Source organism: Salmo salar, chromosome ssa29 (genome assembly GCF_905237065.1).
Source record: "Salmo salar chromosome ssa29, Ssal_v3.1, whole genome shotgun sequence".
Taxonomy (NCBI): domain Eukaryota; kingdom Metazoa; phylum Chordata; class Actinopteri; order Salmoniformes; family Salmonidae; genus Salmo; species Salmo salar.
Window position 1 is genome coordinate 11,162,660 of NC_059470.1, and position 19,972 is coordinate 11,182,631.

Genomic DNA, 19,972 nt, shown 5'->3' on the forward strand with positions numbered 1-19,972 from the left:
GGTTTCCCAATGCCACACAAAGTAGGGCACCTATCGGTAGAAGGGTAAATAAATAAATAAATAAGCAGACATTGAATATCCCTTTGAGCATGGTGAAGTTATTAATGACACTTTGGATGGTGTATCACTATACCCAGTCACTACAAAGATACAGGTGTCCTTCCTAACTCAGTTGCTGGAAAGGAAGGAAACCGCCCAAGGATTTCAACATGAGGCCAATTGTCACGTTCCTCGTATTCTCCCTCATCGGAAGATATGTCGAAATCACTCGATGACCAATACGCAGCAGGTTGACTGTTCCACATCATATTTATTTTAGATGGAAACGACAAAACAAAATAAAAACTCAGAGGAGAAAGGTGACAGTTTCACAGGTGAAACGAAACACAGTGCAAAATACAATTACCCACAAAAATCAAACAAACACACCCCACTATATGGGACTCTCAATCAAAGGCAGATAGACAACACCTGCCTTCAACTGAGAGTCCCATATAGTGGGGTGTGTTTGTTTGATTTTTGTGGGTAATTGTATTTTGCACTGTGTTTCGTTTCACCTGTGAAACTGTCACCTTTCTCCTCTGAGTGTTTATTTTGTTTTGTCGTTTCCATCTAAAATAAATATGATGTGGAACAGTCAACCTGCTGCGTAGTCATCGAGTGATTTCGACATATCTTCCGATGAGGGAGAATACGAGGAACGTGACAGAATTACCCACCGACAACGGACCAAGCAGCAGAGGAAGGAGCAGCACAAGGAGAGGCACCAGGAGAGGCACCAGGAGAAAGGCTATCTGGAGTCATGGACTTGGGAGGAAATCCTGGACGGGAAAGGACCATGGACTCAAGCTGGGGATTATCGCCGCCCACAGTGGGAGATCGAGGCGGCGAGAGCTGAGAGGCGCTGGTATGAGGAGAGGGAGCGCAACGGACACGGGAGGCAGCCCCACAATTTTTTTTGGGGGGGGCACACGGGGAGATTGGCGGAGTCAGGTGGTAGACCTAAGCCAACTCCCCGTGCTTACCGGAAGCAGCGTGGTACTGGTAAGACACAGTGTTATGCTGTGGAGCGCACGGTGTCCCCAGTGCACGTTCAAAGCCCGGTGCGCTACATACCAGCCCCCCGCAAGTGCCATGCGAGTGCAGGCATCGAGCCAGGGCGGATGGTGCCAGCTCAGCGCGTCTGGTCTCCAGTGCGCCTCCTCGGTCCAGGTTATCCTGCGCCGGCGTTGCGCACTGTGTCTCCAGAGCGCTGGGAGGGTCCAGTTCGCCCAATGCCTGCTCTCCGCCCGTGCCGGGCCAAAGTGGGCATTCAGCCTGGAGTGTGGGTAAAGAGTGTCCGTACCAGAACTCCAGTGCTCCCCCACAGCCCGGTTTATCCTGTGCCTCCTCCTCGGACCAGGCCTCCAGTGGGTCTCCCCATCCTGGTTCATCCTGTGCCACCTCCCAGGACCAGGCCTCCAGTGGGTCTCCCCATCCTGGTTCATCCTGTGCCACCTCCCAGGACCAGGCCTCCAGTGGGTCTCCCCATCCTGGTCCGTCCTGTGCCACCTCCTCGGACCAGGCCTCCAGTGGGTCTCCCCATCCTGGTTCATCCTGTGCCACCTCCCAGGACCAGGCCTTCAGTGGGTCTCCCCAGCCTGGTGAGTCCTGTGCCACCTCCCAGGACCAGGCCTTCAGTGGGTCTCCCCATCCTGGTTCATCCTGTGCCACCTCCCAGGACCAGGCCTCCAGTGGGTCTCCCCATCCTGGTCCGTCCTGTGCCACCTCCTCGGACCAGGCCTCCAGTGGGTCTCCCCATCCTGGTTCATCCTGTGCCACCTCCCAGGACCAGGCCTTCAGTGGGTCTCCCCATCCTGGTTCATCCTGTGCCACCTCCCAGGACCAGGCCTTCAGTGGGTCTCCCCAGCCTGGTGAGTCCTGTGCCTGTGCCCAGGGCCAGGCATCCATCATGTCTCCCCAGCCTGGTGAATCCTGGGTCAGGGCCGTCGGAGGATCCGACACCGGGTGCGGCCCAGAGGATCCGACACCGGGTGCGGACCAGAGTATCCGACAACCTCTTGCGACCCGGGACTGAGGGGAGCTGCCTGTGACCCAGAACCGGGTGAGTCTGGTCACAATTCTAAAATAAAGTTGATTAACTATGACTGTGATGATTCTGCCTACAACCCAGAACCGAAGGAGTCTGCTTACAGCCTGGGACCGACGGAGTCGGCCCACGAACCAGAACCAAAGAAGTCTGCCTACTGTCCTAAGCCCAACAGGTCTGTCTACGGTCTGTTGGACAGTAGGCCAGAACCGGAGCCACCTCCAATAGAGGTGGGTTGGGGAGGGGGGGTGTAGCACTGTGCCGTCGTTGACGGCAGCCACCCTCCCTTCCCTCCCTTTAGTTAGGAGGTTAATTGTGTGTTGTTTTTTTGTTTTTGTTTTGTTTTGTTTTTTTCTGTTGGTTTTGTGCATTCAGTGTATGCACCTTTAGGGGGGGGTAATGTCACGTCCTGACCATATACTTAGGTTTTTTTGTATTATATTTGGTCAGGACGTGGCAGTTATGTTTGGTTATGGTATAGTGGGGTTGTGAGTGTTGGGGTAGGTTCTAGGTTAGGTATTTCTATGTGGAGTTTAGTGAGTGTATGTTTGTTTGGTTAATTGGGGTTGGGACTCTCAGTTGAAGGCAGGTGTTGTCTATCTGCCTTTGATTGAGAGTCCCATATAGTGGGGTGTGTTTGTTTGATTTTTGTGGGTAATTGTATTTTGCACTGTGTTTCGTTTCACCTGTGAAACTGTCACCTTTCTCCTTTGCGTGTTTATTTTGTTTTGTCGTTTCCATCTAAAATAAAGATGATGTGGAACAGTCAACCTGCTGCGTATTGGTCATCGAGTGATTTCGACATATCTTCCGATGAGGGAGAATACGAGGAACGTGACACCAATGGTGACTTTATAACAGTTACAGAGTTTAATTGCTGTGATACGAGAAAGCTAAGGATGGATCAACAACATTGTAGTTACGCCACAATACCAACCTAACTGACAGAGTGAAAATAAGGAAGCCTGCACAGAATAAAAATATTCCAAAACATGCATCCTGTTTGAAACAAGGAACTAAAGTAATACTGCAAAAAACGTGGTAAAGCAATTCACTTTTTGTCCTGAATACAAAGTGTTATGATTGGTGAAAAATCCAATACAACACATTACTGAGTAGCACTATCCATATTGTCAAGCATAGTGGTGGCTGCATCATGGTATGGCTAACCTTGTAATCGTTAAGGACTGGGGAGTTTTTCAGGATAAAAAAAATTTACGGAATGGAGCTAAGCACAGGCAAAATCCTTGAGGAAAACCTTTTTCTGTTTGCTTTCCACCAGACGCTGGGAGATGAATTCATCTTTCAGCAAGACAATAAACTAAAACACAAGGCCAAATATACACTGGAGTTGTTTACCAAGATGACAGTGAATGTTCCTGAGTGGCCAAGTTAGTTTTGACTTAAATCCGCTTGAATATCTTTGGCAAGACCTGAAAATGGTTGTCTAGCAATGATCAACAACCAATTTCACAGAGCTTGAATCATGTTGAAAAGAATAATGGGCAAATGTTTGCTTGCCAGCCTATTCCAGTCAGAATAGTTTTTGGTATTTGCTAGATGTTCGACATGATATTGTAATTTATTGTATGTATCTGGACCCTTCTGGACCCATTTAGCAAGGCCAATGACAGCAGCTATTAAACCAAATTAAACAGAGCAAAACAACAGTTGGTTGGAGCACAGAAACCACAATCCCAAGGGCACAATGAGACAGAGAGAAAGAGAAGGTAAGACTACAGCATTGGTTTTGATCATCTGTATCTTTTTATTACCAAACACGATGATCTCAGACTCATATGATTTAATTTACACTTGAAATGCAGTCAAATTGTAGTCAATAAAAAGTTCAGAATGAAAGGTTTATACTATAATTACGTTTGATCTGTGCTTTAAGAGACATTATGCTGCATGACATTGCCAAGTTGGTAATACACACCACATGCACTGGAAGAGAGTCCACTTAAAACCAGTCCACACTGGTTGGAACGGTAAAACGAATGTGTGAGTCATGTTCCAGGTTAAATTAATATTGACTCTTACATGCACACTCATGGTTTCCCATAATATGCTCTAAAGAAGAAAATAGTATATAGATTTCCATTTACATGACACCATGAAAAACTGTATGTCTTTGTGAGCCAATAATAGACTGACAGTTACTGCTAAGAGGACCCATAAACCCAAAGAGATCTTAATTTTCCATGCTATGGGATACAAAACAACCAGGTTGCAATCTAAAATCGTAGTAGTGTATTGAATTCCATTTAAAATGACAGCATGTCTTGTCTTCTGCTCTCAGAACATGGACATTACAACCAGTCACCAGATACACTTACCTTAACATTTCAATCAATAGCTGAGCTAAACTTCAACCTTGGCTATAGCCTGTCCTGTTTATTAGATAGTTACTCCTACCATGTCTGTGTTCCGAGAGCAGAAGACAAGGTTGAAGTTTAGCTATTGAGTGAAATGTTACGGTAAGTGTATCTGGTGACTGGTTCTTTGGTGATGATTCAGTCAATGTGACTCGTTTTAGGAAACTAGGCGTATGTCGCACGTCACTACATCACAGGAGAGGTATTTGGACGTAAACATAATTTTTTTTAATCAAAATGTGTTTTTTGCTAGAAATTCCTTCTGGAACATGTGGAGTCTCATGTGCCTTAATAACAAACTTGTATCCATCCGTAAATGCGAATAAAACATTTAAATTACGTGCCTAATTGGTTTAGCCACAGAAAAAGAAAGGAACCTTCCCGCTACGCATGATTGGCTGAGATAATGGATGGGCTGAACATGCCGGGAGATGAGTTTGGATTGGTCGGCCATGTAGCATGCTTCTGTCTATAACGTGAGCTGCTCAGTATGTGTTGATAGTCCTTTCTACCGCGCCGTTTTTGAAAGATATAACGTTAGCCATCGAAGTACACAAGTTTTGCTACTTTTCTCAACAACATTGATGCCCTGAATTTAGCAGGTGCTATCGACAGATCAGTTGGAAAAAGTGATGGGCTACTTTCTGCGCACGCCAGTCAGTGTGAACCGGAGTGACTTGACACAATACTGTCCAAACAAGATGTAGCTACAAACAAAACTGAGTTAAATGGTTCCAGTCTGCAGTGAAGCTTTCATCCATGTATACGGGAAAGAGTCTAGCTACATTTTAAGATATTATAAGTTTCTAATTTGGTCAGAAAGTCGTTTTCATTGCAAGTTAAAGCGTACTGTTAGCTCTACGTCTAGACAATAGTGACCCATCCACTTAGCTAGATGTGGCTGAGGGGTGGTTATAGCATTTCCTTCACATGACCCATCAATTTAGACAAGTGTGTCGGGTAAGCGTCATCTAATAATTATACAATATTTTTATCTGGACACTTCCTGTTTTTGATACTGCTACTACGCAAGTAACCGTTTCACTGTACTGTTTACACATTGTGTATCCTGTGCATATGACACATACACTTTGTTTTTATTTGATATAGTGTGTGTTTAGTAGAGATGGTAATGTGAAGAATAACATGACCTGCACCAAAGTCAGATTAGGATATAGGCCAAGGACTAGATAGTGTATTTTTACCTGGAGGTTTCCTTATTGTAGGCTACTACTTTTACCACTTTTCGTCTTGAAACCTTTGGTTGTTTACTAAACTACTCACTCTGTTTAGCACATGGCCTTACATGTGCATCCTTAAAGAGATTGGTGGGGCTAAGGCTTAAGAGGGTGTGAACGATCCTGAATGGGTGGAGACAAAGAAGAGCTCTCCAGGAGGTGCACCAAATCATTCAAGGGACGTTTTCTCAAAAGTGGGGTTACAAGTTTATCAACTTTCAAAGCAGAATGACTTTTCCATTGTTCCATTTTCTAGCGCTGAGTCTCTACTTTTATCCAAAGTAAAAAACAATTTCAAATGATGCTACGTAAGACCGAATCGAGGTGGTCGGTCACAAATGTATACAGCATAAGTTCACATGAGTATTGGCTATGGCACAGTAGTGTATGCAGAGTATCTGTTGTTTTTATGCTTCAGAGCTGCTGCAGTCAGCCCCATTGGTAGTGGAGGGGTACTGGTACAGAGGGTTTGGGAAGGACAGTTTGGCATCTCTCCGGACTGGACCCTGCAGAACACACACACAGCATTACAATTAGACAGACAGACAGACAGTGAGACAGTTGGCAGACAGGTCAACAAGAGATGGAAGCCTACCTCCCACTCTGCATCCCTCCTCCAGGGGTAGACACTGATGGGAAGCCCAGGACCCTCCCTCGTCTTGGGGTTAAGTCTAGGGCAAGTTCCCAGACTGCGGAGCTGAAGGGAGAGAAATAGTGAGAGACAATAGAGGAACTACCTTTGTCTCTAATCACTCAACCTACACCTCTGACTTCTTTTTGTTTCTAAAGGTTGCTCTTTATACAGAGTGAGCTCATGATAACATTTCCCAGTGACATCAGTCATAATCTTTTTCCTTGTCAAATAGGCTGTGTCTCAAATGCCAGTATTCCCTCTATAGTGCATCACTATTGACCAAGCCCATAGGGCTCTGATCAAAAGTAGTCCACTATATCGGGAATAGGGTGCCATTTGGGCAACACCCATAGACTCCTCTCCTGTCCACTTCTCTGTGGATAAAGTGAGTGTTGTTCGCTGTGTGATTGAGGTACCCTCTGTGTTGTAGCCTGTTATAGTATGCACAACGGAGAGACTGATGAACCACACATACCTCGACCCGTCACAGCAGAAATCAACACCCTCCTGCGCACACACACACACACACATACACATACACACACACGCGCACGGACACAGAGAGCCAAATGCACGCACGCCAGCACACACGCGTGCAATGTTGTGACGCCCGTCATCGACACTGTGACAGTGATGACTCTCACAATCACTCCCGCTTTTACTACCGCTCAGTGCTCAGTAACACACACGCACACACACAAATATAAACACACTTCAGAAAATGACAGCCATCTCCTGAGTGAAATTGCTGTGATGGCATCTACTCCCCTGCAGGGTACCTTCTCGGTGGTGGTAGAGGAGAGAATGATTGCACACACGCGCACACACACGCACGCATGCACACGCACGCGCACACACGCGTATCATTGATGAGGCAGGGGTGTAGGGCTTTGCAGACATTCCACTGACCACAATTACAATCACGTCTGAGAAAGATGTCATCCACCCACACACAAACGAAATGAGTATCTAATGAATTCTAGGATCATATGGTTTAAGAATGATACATTTTATATGGGAGCTTGATTGTCATTGAACAGAGAAAGGGGGTGTGCTAACCTCTGCCCTCCAATCAAAGGCTGGGTTGTCCATCACCTCAAAGTCCTTCAGGTCACGTTTGCTGTGGAAGCAGATGAAAATCGGATTCGTATTTTTCAGTAACAGTAATAATAATAACAGCAACAACAGCGATAATGGGGCGGCAGGTAGCCTAGTGGTTAGAGCGTTAGGCCAGTAACCGAAAGGTTGCTGGATCGAATTCCCGAGCTGACAAAGGTAAAAATCAAGACAGATCACACAGGTGTTTGACTGAAATCACAGTATTTTCCGACGTCATTCATGAAAGCAACGTCATAACCATCCCCTTTATCAACATTAACATCCTAACCAGTGACTTACTTCAAAGAGTGTCTCTTCAGGAATACAAACAGGACACAGACAGCAATGCCAATAATCAGCAGGGTCAGTCCAATGGCAATGCCAGCATACACAGTCTCTATGGGTGAGACAAATACATGGATTTACAATCAATAAACACCCCAGAGACTTACAGTCTTACGGTACATAAAGGGTTGCAACATTCTGGTAAGTTTCCCAAAGTTCCCAAGTTATCCTGAAATCCTGGTTGGAGGATTCCTGTATATCGTGCTTATTCCCTCCTGATACCGGAAAACTTCCAACTGCGATTTATGGAAAACCTTGGAATTTTCAGAAGGTTACCAGAATTTTGCAACCCTAAGTTCATATAATAATAGGGTATGTCCGTATTACCTAGTCCAGAATCCTCTGGCAGGGCCGTTGAGATTGAGGAAGAGGGAGAGGGCTTTTGTCTCACGCTGCAACGGTTTCCTGTCCAACCATCCTGGCACCTGGAAAGGGTTAATATTAAGGTGAAGGGAGAACCAGCCACCTCTTCCCTCCATTCTACTGGCCAGTCACTTGATAACAAGATTAATGGATTTGCTACCAATGGGACTATCGAAACTGAAATATTCTTTGGTTTTCTGAAACATGGCTCTCTGACAAGAGACCCCCAATGGCTATCCAACTCGATGGATTCTCCATTCACCATGCTGACCAGACAGTGGAGTCGGGAAAATTGAGGGGGGGAGATGCCTCTTCATCAACAACAACTGGTGTGCTGACTCGAGTGCGGTAGAAGTGAAATAGAAGTGTCGACCCATTGTTCACCTGTCTTGGAATACCTGGTGGTCAAATGCTGACCCTTTTACCACACGAGGGAGTTTTCAGCTGTTGTATACATTCCACTTTAGGACAAGACAAATAACAATCTGGCACTTAAGAAACTGTACTATGCTATAACCATCCAGAGGCTGCTTTTCTGGTTGCCTGCGATTTTAATTCAGCATCAATAAGACACTTCCATCAACACTTCTCCCTTGCCACTAGGGGTGATACAGTCTAGAGCACTGTTATTCTACCCACAAGCAAGCATACATCCCCCGTCCGCCGTTCGGCAAATCAGATCATGACTCAGTACACCTGCTTACTGTTTACAAGCAGAAGCTCAAACAGGAATTACCCGTGACTTGCATTGTTGAGAAATGGTCTCCAGAATCAGACATTATGCTACAGGACTGCTTTGCTAGCGCTGATTGGAATATGTTTCGGGACTCTGCCGATGACATCGACAAGCTAACCACCTCCGTCATCGGCTTCATTAGGAAATGCATCGGCAACGTTGTCCCCATAGGATAGGGCTACCACACACAGAGCTATTGCAGACGACCCTGAGGCTACGGCTGAGGACAGGAACAAGTACAATAAGTCCCACTGTGATCTCCACAAAGTCATCAAACGAGCAAAAGGACAATATAGGAATAAAGTGGAATCATATTACACAGGCTCCGACATGCGCCGCATGTGGCAGGGGCTACAGTCCATTACGGATTACAACGATGCCTCTCTACCAGACGAGCTCAATGCATTTTATGCACGCTTTGACAACAACAACATCGTGCCGGGTGTGAGGGCCGCCACCAACCCAGAAGATTGGGTGATCTCGCTCTTCGAGGCTGATGTGAGTAGAGTCTTGAATCAGGTCAATACCCACAAGGCCGCAGGGACCCATGGTATTCCAGGGTGCGTTTTCAGAGCAGGCGAAGACCAGCTGGTATATTCACAGTAATTTTCAACCTCTCCTGGTCCCAGTCTGTAATCTCCACATCTTTTAAGATTACCACCATCATCCCTGTTCCCAAGAACTCTGCTATCTGTAATCGTGAAGTGCTTTGAGAGGCTGGTTATGGCACACATTAACTCCATCATCCCAGACACCCTAGATACACTCCAATTTGCATACCGTCCCAACAGATCCATCGATGAAGCAATCTCAACTGCACTCCACACTGCCCTCACCCACCTAGATACGAGGAATACCTATGTGAGAATGCTGTTCATTGACTACAGCTCAGCGTTCAACACCATTGTCCCCTCCAAGCTCGTCACCAAGCTTAGGACCCTGGGACTGAACACCTCCCTCTGCAACTGGATTCTGGACTTCCTGACAGGCCGACCCCAGGTGGCGAGCGTAGGCAACATCACCTCCACCACGCTGACACTCAACACTGGGGCCCCACAGGGGTGTGTGCTTAGACCCCTCCTGTACTCTCTGTTCACCCACGACTCCAACACCGTCATCAAGTTTGGTGACGACACGACGGTGGTAGGTTTGATCACCGGCGACCATGAGACAGCCTACAGGGAGGAGGTCAAGTTCCTCGGTGTCCAAATCCCTAATAGCTTAAAATAGTCCACACACGTGCGCAGTCGTGAATAAGGCGCGACAGCACCTCTTCCCCCTTAGGAGGTTGAAAAGGTTAGGCATGGGCCCTCAAATCCTCCAAAAGTTATACAGCTGTACCACCGAGAGCACCTTGACTGACTGCATCACTGCTTCGTATGACAATAGCACCACCCTCGATCGCCTGGCACTAGAGGGTGGTGTGGACAGCCCAGTACAGCTCCCTGCCATCCAAGACCTCTATATCAGGCGGTGTGAAAGGAAGGCCCAGAAAATCGTTAAAGACTCCAACCACCCAAGCCATAGACTGTTCTCTCTGTTTCCTCACGGCAAGCGGTACCAGTGCATCAAGTCTGACACCAACAGGCTCCTGAACAGCTTCTATCCCCATGCCATAAGACTGCTAAATAGCTAATAAAAGGGCTACAAGGACTATCTGAGTTGACCTTTTGTATTTTATTATCTCTGCACACTCACAGGGTCCTACACACTACACACACTGATACTCCAACATTCATACAAATACTCACTTGCTCACACACACATAATATGTACATACATTAATACTGACTCTACACATACCCACTCACATAGAATCATCATATACACTACTGCTACTGTTTATCATATATCCTGATGTCTAGTCACCTTACCACTATACATATTTACCTCTATCACTCCAGTATCCCTGCACATTGTAAATATGGTACTGGAACTGATCCTGTATACAGTGTTCTTCTTTCTTTTGATATTTTTTTGTTTTACCTCGTTATTTTTAGTATTACATTGTTATTGATTACTGCATTGTTGGGGTTAGAGCTTGCAAGCAAGGCATTTCACTGTACTTGTGCAGGTGGCGTTGAAACTTAAAACACAAACTTCACACTGAATGTCCACACTGAATGAACGAACAAAGGCTCGGAAGAAAATAAGGAGGTGCGCCTCCTCAACGGAAAACAATGTCCTTCTTATGTGGAGAATCCTACACGTACCAGTAGGCTGAACAAGGAGCTTCATTCAGACACCTCAGTTGAGTGATTAGGGTGCCTCTCCATGGCACACTGTCTTTGAGAAAACAACACATTTATCCAGGACTTCTCTTCCAAGTCCACATCTGCTTAATACCATGGCTAGTTTTTGGGGTAGAAATGTGCTGCCATGGGATTTTCTAATGCAAAACAAACCTTCTTGGACAAAACATACCGCTTGCATTAAGTTGTGTTATATTCTCATTCCGAAGGGTCTCTTTGCATATTGTGTGGCAGGCTGGCAAGGCTGGGCTCTGGTCCAGCTTCTCGGAGGATCCTGCCCAGAGGACCGACATGACCTGCTAAGTCTGAACCTCTGACTCTCTGACATACATAGGCCCCAGGCACCACTACATGCTGGGGTCTCTGACTCCATATTAAAGCCTGCCGTGGCACAGCACTGCACAGTCTGTTACATAATCATGAGAGAGAGAGTGAGAGGGAGCGAGAGAGAGAGAGAAATGGGAAAGGGGCAGCTAGAGATTGAGCAAAGGGAGGGAGGATGAGAAACAGGAAAGAGGAGAGCAAAGAGAGAGAAAGGTGAGGGAGGGAGAGAGAGAGAGAGAGAGAGGGGAAAGGGAGGTGAGGGAAATAGACAGTATTTTTACTGCCAAACACCAGTGAAATATCACCTCCCCAGAGTGTGCCGATTTAAAAAAATGTGGAACCATTTGCATCTCAATGTGACATTCACATAGCATTGTGGGAAAAGACACATACTATATTCCAGTCAGTCGTGTGGCTTTAGAGTGCAGGTACCAGGAAGAATGTGAAATGCCAGGTAGTAGTCAACATTAAAGAGATAGTTCACCCAAATTACAGTAGTCAGGTAAACAAAGTCAGGTAAGCAAAACCATGGATTGCTGTCTTATCTTGTCCATGGATTGCTTACAGGTTAAGGAATTTAGTCATTTGGGTGAACTTTCCCTTTTATGCTGACATCAGCAGGTAGCTATAGTAAGTATATTGCCTAATATTTAGACTAGGCGTTCTATCGAAGGCAGAATATTTTATTGAAGATTTCACAGCGGTTAACTACCACTTGTCTTGCATGCCGTGAACTCTTTCCCTTCAATATCTCAAGTTCTAGTTCCTTAGCCCAGTATGTGGTTTGTGTAAGATAAAATGTGTGTGTGTGTGTGTGTGTGTGTGTGTGTGTGTGTGTGTGTGTGTGTGTGTGTGTGTGTGTGTGTGTGTGTGTGTGTGTGTGTGTGTGTGTGTGTGTGGTGGGCGACCACAAAGAGTTGGAGTTGAACTCTATCCACACAGGGTCACGCTAGCCTCCCTAAATCCAACGGATTAATCTAATGTGAAGGTCTTACGCGGTCTTCCCTCAAGACAATTTGCAGTGGGGGAACGTTCAAATATTGACCAGCGAGTGTCCATTGCAAAATCCCTCTGGGAACGTTCTGGGAACGTTGTGCTAGTCCGTGGCGGATAAATGAGCGGTGAGCCCCCTTCTAAAATCTGTCTGGGATAAACCGAGATTCCTCCATGGTCCGCCGAGCGTGTCTTTTCCAGGGTTGGAAACAAGACTGATGGGATTTCCATGTTTGAAGGCAGAGAGAAAGAGAGCTAGAGAGAGAGAGAGAGAGAGAGAGAGAGCTAGAGAGAGAGAGAGAGTGATAGAGAGAGAAAGAGAGAGAGAGCGATAGAGAGAGAAAGAGAGAGAGAGAGATCTGTAGCGCGAAGGGGTCGGAAGAGAAAATAAAAATAGAAAGCATCCACTGTATATCATATGTGTGGCAGGGGGGTTGTGTGTAGTGACTGTGTGTGTGTGTGTGTGTGTGTGTGTGTGTGTGTGTGTGTGTGTGTGTCCATGTGAATACATGTTTGCTGTACTCATACTCACATGCACATTGGCCCATGCCTCTCCACATGGCACTCTCCATGATGCAGACAGTATCTCGGAGGGCATTCTGCAACGAGGCCAAACATGTGTTTCAACAACAACCCTCTCTCATCGTACAGAGCCGGTTGAGACCAGGGCAACGTCCCAAATCACACCCCATTCCCTTTGTAGTGCACTACTTTTGATGGGTCCTGGTCAACATAGTGCACTACATTAGGGTACCATTTGGGATGCATACCAGCTCTTTTGGTGTAAACGATTCTTCCAATCTCCTCTCCGCCCCCCTTCTCTCCTTCTCTTGACACCACCTGTTAATCATGTCCACACCTAGGAAATGGGAAATATGATCCACGCATCCACAATGTTTCTCTGACATCACGACATGCCTGGCAGAGAGACAGGGAATTGCCTCCGGAGAGCAAAGTGGAAAAACCTCTGAAAATGTATTTTCTGAAAAACCTCTTTAGTGAGAGTGTCAACACGTTACAGGTTTTTCCTGGCCCTCTCTTCCTTCACAACTGCTTTTGTCGCTACCTTTCTCTCTCTCTTCCCTTACAGGAACAACACATGGTTTCACATGTGGAAACGTGTTATGGGAACACTTCTCGAGTTCACTTGTGAAATGCATGTTTTTTTTCTTCCTGAAGCGATGCTCACCTCTCTCTCTCTCTCTGTGTCTCTCTCCTCACTTTCGTCTCAACAGCATTGCTTATCTGGATTGTTCAAGTGTTGGAAATTTTATCTCAGACCTGAATCCACTTAATCCTCCAATCACTGTATGGAGCGATTTGTCCAATCCCTAATCGTGTCACACCCAGGGTTGCATTTCAGGTGGATTCCAACCAAATGGGCGGTTCCGTTTGGTTTAATTTCTCGAAGGCAACAGAAAAGCTGAGGTTTTGAAGATTTTGGCACTGCACAGAATGACCTATGAGGTGTGCTTTGAAGGCAGAATTGCTGTAGTTGAGAATGTCATTACAGCCAAAGTTGGCACATTTGAGAGCCACAAATGGAACAGAGTAAAGTTGGGAAAATAATAATACATTGGAAATGCAAAGATGGACCTTTACAGTGGGAGCCAGGAGAACTTTATTAATCCCCCCCAACACCCTCCACCCCATTTGACAGACCATGTAACATAAGAAAAAGGGAGACAATATGAAAGACCGTTCAAGTACTGCAATTCAAAAATATTGGAGGAAACAGTCTAAGCTGAGACGTCCAGTTGGAGGAAAGACGAAGATAGAGTATGGGTGTGAGAGAGACAAAGAGAGAGAGGGAGACATAGAGGGTGTAGAGAGAGAGAGAGAGAGAGAGAGAGAGAGAGAGAGAGAGAGGTGTGAGAGAGTGTGATAGAAAGAGAGAGAGAGAGAGAGAGAGAGGACAAAGTATAGTAGAAGCAGTCAAACGTTACCATGGCAGCTGGACTCGTCAGAGTCAAAGGGTAGACAGTCAACGATCTGGTCACAACGCTTCTGGAGCGGGACACAACTGGACGAACTCTCGCACACCAGAGACCCCAACGCACACTGTTTGAGCGCTGGGGAGGAAGAGGGAGATAGAGGAGCGAGAGATGGAGAAAGTGAGCTCTGTTTTCAATAACTTTCAGTGTATTATTTAACACAATAGTGCTAAGAGAAGAGGAGCGTTCACACTGGTTTAAATGAAACTATTTCATCATCCAAAATCATGTACAACTGAGTATGAGTGCGAAGGTGTGGCTGTGAAAACACTTATGGATTCTAACTGTAAATGTCATGTTCTGGCACCGTATTTTTCTTATGTAATTACAGGGTAACGACACACGTGCGCACGCACACACACACATAATCCCCACCTACACGCACACACACACAATCCCCCCCTCAACACACACAGGTAAGGACCCTTACGGCAGCTGTATTCATCCTCTCCATAGGGGCAGTCAGAGACTCTATCGCATCGTAGTAGGGAGGGGAGACAGGTGTTGTCAAAACACTGGTACTGGTCAGGGTGTGGACAGTGGTCCTGGGGGGGCAGGGTGCCTGGGACCAGGCTGGGACACTGCTCCTCATCTGACTGGTCAGCACAGTCCTCCTCCCCATCACACCTCCAGGACAGAGGGACACACTGGAAGGAGTGGACACACTGGAACTGACCCGCGCCACAGGTCAGAGGCTCTGGAGTCACAGGACCTGTGAGAAAACACACATGGGAGTTGATGTTGTCTTTAATGGTCCAGCTATTACACATGAACAAACACAACAATGCTAATGTTCTCTATGATCCTCATGTCTGCGTCCCAAATGGCACCTTATTACCCCTAGGGCATGTAGGGCTTTGGTCAGAAGTAGTGCCCAAAAACGGGTGCCATTTCAGCCGCATCCCATGTGAGAGGTGACTGTATACAGCTGAGGAGAGGAAGCGGAGGAAGCTACAGTAGCTAGAGGAGGGAAGGGGAGGGAGGGGGTGTGTGAAAACAACACAATACAAATGTAATTGCTTTTCTCCCCCATTGCTCTCTCCTCTCTCCCAGCGACAAACCCAGACTCCACAGTGAATTTATACAGGCCCGCAGGTCAACAGGCTTCATTAGTTCACTACACTACTCTACTCTCCCCCTGGCACAATGGAACCCGTTTATTGTGAGGGAGGGAGGGAGGCAGGGAAGAGGAGAGAGAGATGTGCACATCAGAGGAAATGGCAGGAATGTAGGGTGTCAAGTTGGGTAAAGGAAAGGAAAGGAGCAGAGGGAGGAGGAGAGAACGGAAGAGAGCAAATATAACCGAGGAGTGAAATGGGGAAGGGAGAGCGAGAGAACATGACAAAGAGAAGAGAACTCTTACCTCCCACCACACACTCAGTGGTAAAGGAGATGTCATCCAGGGCGATGTCCGTCCACACGTCACCCCCCACTTCTGCCTGGAAGGTCACTCTGAAGGGGGTTGTGTTGGACAGGATCACACTTGCGTAGGACCACCGGTCGCCATGGTTACCATTGGCGGCCCACATTAACAGGCGGGTTCCGCTTGAGCCGACAGTGTAGACCTGAGTGACACGCCAGTGAGATTACAGCACTATAAATGTCACTTAGCTGTGGCTTAACAAGGGACACACACACTTTTGTAACAACCACAGAGCGTGGAGGACAGGGATCCACGACTCCAGTTAAGTTATTTATTTTTGTAAATATATACAGTACCAGTCAAAAGTTTGGACAAACCTACTCATTGAAGGGTTTTTCTTTATTTTTACTATTTTCTACATTGTAGAATAATAGTGAAGACATCAAAACTATGAAATAACACATATGAAATCATGTAGTAAACAAAAAAGTGTTAAACAAATCAAAATGTATTTTAGATTTTAGATTCTTCAAAGTAGCCACCCTTTGCCTTCATGACAGCTTTGCACACTCCTTGCCTTCTCTCAACCAGCTTCACCTGGAACGCTTTTCCAACAGTCTTGAAGGAGTTCCCACATATGCTGAGCACTTGTTGGCTGCTTTTCCTTTACTCAGCGATCCAACTCATTCCAAACCATCTCAAATGGGTTGAGGTCGGGTGATTGTGGAGGCCAGGTCATCTAATGCAACACTCCATCAGTCTACTTCTTGGTCAAATAGCCCTTACACAGAAAGGGGGTGTGTTGGGTCATTGTCCTGTTGAAAAACAAATGATAGTCCCACTAAGCGCAAACCAGATGGCAAATCGCTGCAGAATGCTGTTGTAGCCATGCTGGTTAAGTGTGCCTTGAATTCTAAATAAATCACTGACAGTGTCAACAGCAAACCATCCCCACACCATCACACCTCCTCCATGCTTCACGGTGGGAACTACACATTCGGAGATCATCCGTTCACCTACTCTGTGTCTCACAAAGACACAGTGGTTGGAACCAGAAATCTCACATTTGGACTCATCAGACAAAAGGACAGTGCATGTCAGAGCAAAAACCAAGCTATGAGGTCAAAGGAATTGACTGTAGAGCTCCAAGATAGGATTGTGTCGAGGCACAGATCTGGGGAAGGGTACCAAGAAATGTCGGCAACATTGAAGGTCCCCAAGAACACAGTGGCCTCCATTTTTAAATGGAAGAAGTTTGGAACCACCAAGACTCTTCCTAGAGCTGGCCGACCGGCCAAACTGAGCAATCGGGGGAGAAGGGCCTTGGTCAGGGAGGTGACCAAGAACCCGATGGTCACTCTGACAGAGGTCCAGTGTTCCTCCGTGGAGATGGAAGAACCTTCCAGAAGTACAACCATCTCTGCAGCACTTCACCAATCTGGCCTTTATGGTAGAGCAGCCAGACGGAGGCCACTCCTCAGTAAAAGGCACATGACAGCCCACTTGGAGTTTGCCAAAAGGCACCTAAAGGACTCTCAGATCATGAGAAACAAGATTCTCTGGTCTGATGAAACCAAGATTGAACTCTTTGGCCTGAATGCCAAGCATTACGTGTGGAGGAAACCTGGCACCATCCCTACGGTGAAGCATGGTGGTGGCAGCATCATGCTGTTGGGATGTTTTTCAGCGGCAGGGACTGGGAAACTAGTCAGGATCGAGGAAAAGATGAATCGAGCAAAGTACAGAGATATCCTTGATGAAAACATGCTCCTGAGTCCTCAGGACCTCAGACTGAAGCAAAGGTTTGCCTTCCAACAGGACAGCGACCCTAAGCACACAGCCAAGACAACGCAAGAGTGGCTTCGGGACAAGTCTCTGAATATTCTTGAGTGGCCAAGCCAGAGCCCGGACTTGAACCCGATGGAACATCTCTGGAGAGACCTGAAAATAGCTGTGCAGCAACGCTCCCCATCCAACCTAACAGAGCTTGAGAGAATCTGCAGAGAAGAATGGGAGAAACTCCCCAAATACAGGTGTGCCAAGCTTGTAGCATCATACCCAAGAAGACTCGAGGCTCTAATCGCTGCCAAAGGTGCTTCAACAAAGTTTTGAGTAAAGGGTCTGAATGCGTATGTAAATATGATTTCTAAAAACCTGTTTTTGCTTTGTAATTATGACGTATTGTGTGTAGATTGATGAGGGAAAAAATGGTCAATTTTAGAATAAGGCTGTAAGGTAACAAAATGTGCAAAAAGGCAAGCGGTCTGAATACTTTCCGAATGCACTGTATTTGCCATATATTTTAACTGTGCTGTGATGTTTTATAAAAGTTCTGAAACGTTCTATTCTCATAGTTTCTACAGATTGTAAATTAAAGATAAACATATTTGCTCAGGGTATTATTATATTATTGATAGATTGACTATGACTTTTTAAATGACCCAGCAGTGCAATTTGCAAAGTTAGCTCCAGGTAAATGTTGCAATTCTTTAGCCATTCCTGAACATCAAAAACAAGCTACATATGGACTGTACCAAAACAAATGATCTAATAATGCTGTCTCTTTGCAGCAAAATCTGCAGAGCTGGGAAGGTTGTGTGTGTGTGTGTCTGTCCGTCCGTCCGTCCGTCGATATTTTTTATCAATTAGTATATTTGAGTTTAACCATAATATTTGTTCTATCTTTTCTGGTGGATTAAACTGATATTGCAACGAACTTCAGTTTTATCCACTGAAAAAGACAGAACAAATATTACAACAAAATTATTTATTAAGGCATGACGTAAAGGGGAAATTCAGGTTATTACTACTTAATGTTAGATAGTTCTTCAGCCTGAAAGTAGTCTTTCGGCAAGGAGAATCGGTAGTCCATGGTTCGGTTTTCCTAAAACAGCTAGCTTCATAACAAAGGAAGTTATGGGGGAACCATCTATGTAAAATACTGAACTACCTTTAAGCTTTCCTCCTACCTTTAACGTCCCCATCCTGTCTGATCCATGCATGTAGAACCAGAATCGTAGGTGACATAGGCCAATACTGGCTGGGAATGGGTTCCGCGTTGTAACCTTGGCGATGTCACCTTCTCTTTCTGTGGCAGAGTGCACATACAGAAACTTCCCTTCTCCACCTGTAGATCATGGAGAGAAATATGGAACTACATACGTCTCTAGTCATTTCTCCAGTTGTGAGTCAAATCAAATGTGTTGGAGACTAGCTATGCTTATAGGTTCAAACTCAGACCCAGAATATTTCCTGATAAAGTGATATGACAACTCTCTGCCCTAAATGTGAACAGCATCGGACCACCCAAAACAACTGGAAGCCAAAGAACATTTTGTGAAGACAGTGTTACTGTCTAAAAGCCTGTTTCCTGCAGACATGCAGTGCTGAGAGGATTCTTCTGATCTGCTTTTATTTAGTCTCTTAGACTGAGACTGAGAGGCCACTGAGGCGACGCCAGAACTAAGTGGGAGTTTTCCACATGAGCTAGAGGAGATTTGGGGTTGTCTCAATGCGTGGTGAGTCCCACACCACAATATTCCCACCTGAAATACTGTACTTCCCTGGAGAATCTTCTAGAATCTTTAAAGTTCTTTATTCCTCATTTCTGTCTCTTTCATTCTAGGAAAGAGCTGTGTGCTGGTTTTTATTGTCTTCTAAACTTTTAATTAGATTTTAAATCAACGGTAAATCAGCTAATGCAAGACTTGTGGATGCATGTCCTCTCCACCCCTACCATTCTGATGGTGTGTTACTCATTTTCTTTGTGTGATGTTCTGTATTCTCTCTATTCTCTATTGTAGAGTATCTAAGCAGTGTGTGCGCGTGCGTGCGTGCGTGTGTGTGCGTGTGTGTTGCCTTAATGTGTGTATGTGATACGGCTGGCTAGGCCCATTGATCTGCCTCCCCAGTGAGATCATAAGGTCAGCCTGTGCCACAGAGCCTGGTGTCCACATTCATCTCCACGATCAATGAGTTGGGTGGCCAGTCACTACGAGCTACATCCCAAATGGCAACCTACAATCGTTGTTATAGTGGAACACATTCATCCAGAATGTATAGCATTTTGTGTCCATACACTATTCCCTATATAGTGCACTACCTTGGACCAGAGCCTTAAGGGAATAGTTTGTGGACACAATATGCTATACATTCTGGATGAATG

General features: G+C 45.9%; 1 protein-coding gene across 3 annotated transcripts in view; it reads right to left on the reverse strand.

Annotated features, from left to right (window-relative positions):
• Positions 1 to 3,833: 3,833 nt before the first annotated feature.
• The window catches only part of malrd1 (MAM and LDL receptor class A domain containing 1), a 114,078-nt gene continuing 97,939 nt past the window's right edge, over positions 3,834 to 19,972 (reverse strand). Inside the window, exons 25-34 of one of the 3 annotated variants that reach the window (XM_014180735.2) lie at positions 18,777 to 18,934; positions 15,808 to 16,009; positions 14,875 to 15,156; positions 14,397 to 14,522; positions 12,983 to 13,049; positions 8,110 to 8,207; positions 7,738 to 7,834; positions 7,399 to 7,459; positions 6,301 to 6,402; positions 3,834 to 6,211 (exon numbers count right to left, since the gene is read on the reverse strand). In XM_014180735.2, the coding sequence (XP_014036210.2) occupies positions 6,113 to 6,211; positions 6,301 to 6,402; positions 7,399 to 7,459; positions 7,738 to 7,834; positions 8,110 to 8,207; positions 12,983 to 13,049; positions 14,397 to 14,522; positions 14,875 to 15,156; positions 15,808 to 16,009; positions 18,777 to 18,934 (1,292 nt within the window). In that variant the 3' untranslated portion in view covers positions 3,834 to 6,112. The other 2 variants (XM_045710658.1, XM_045710659.1) reach the window with 2 other exon arrangements.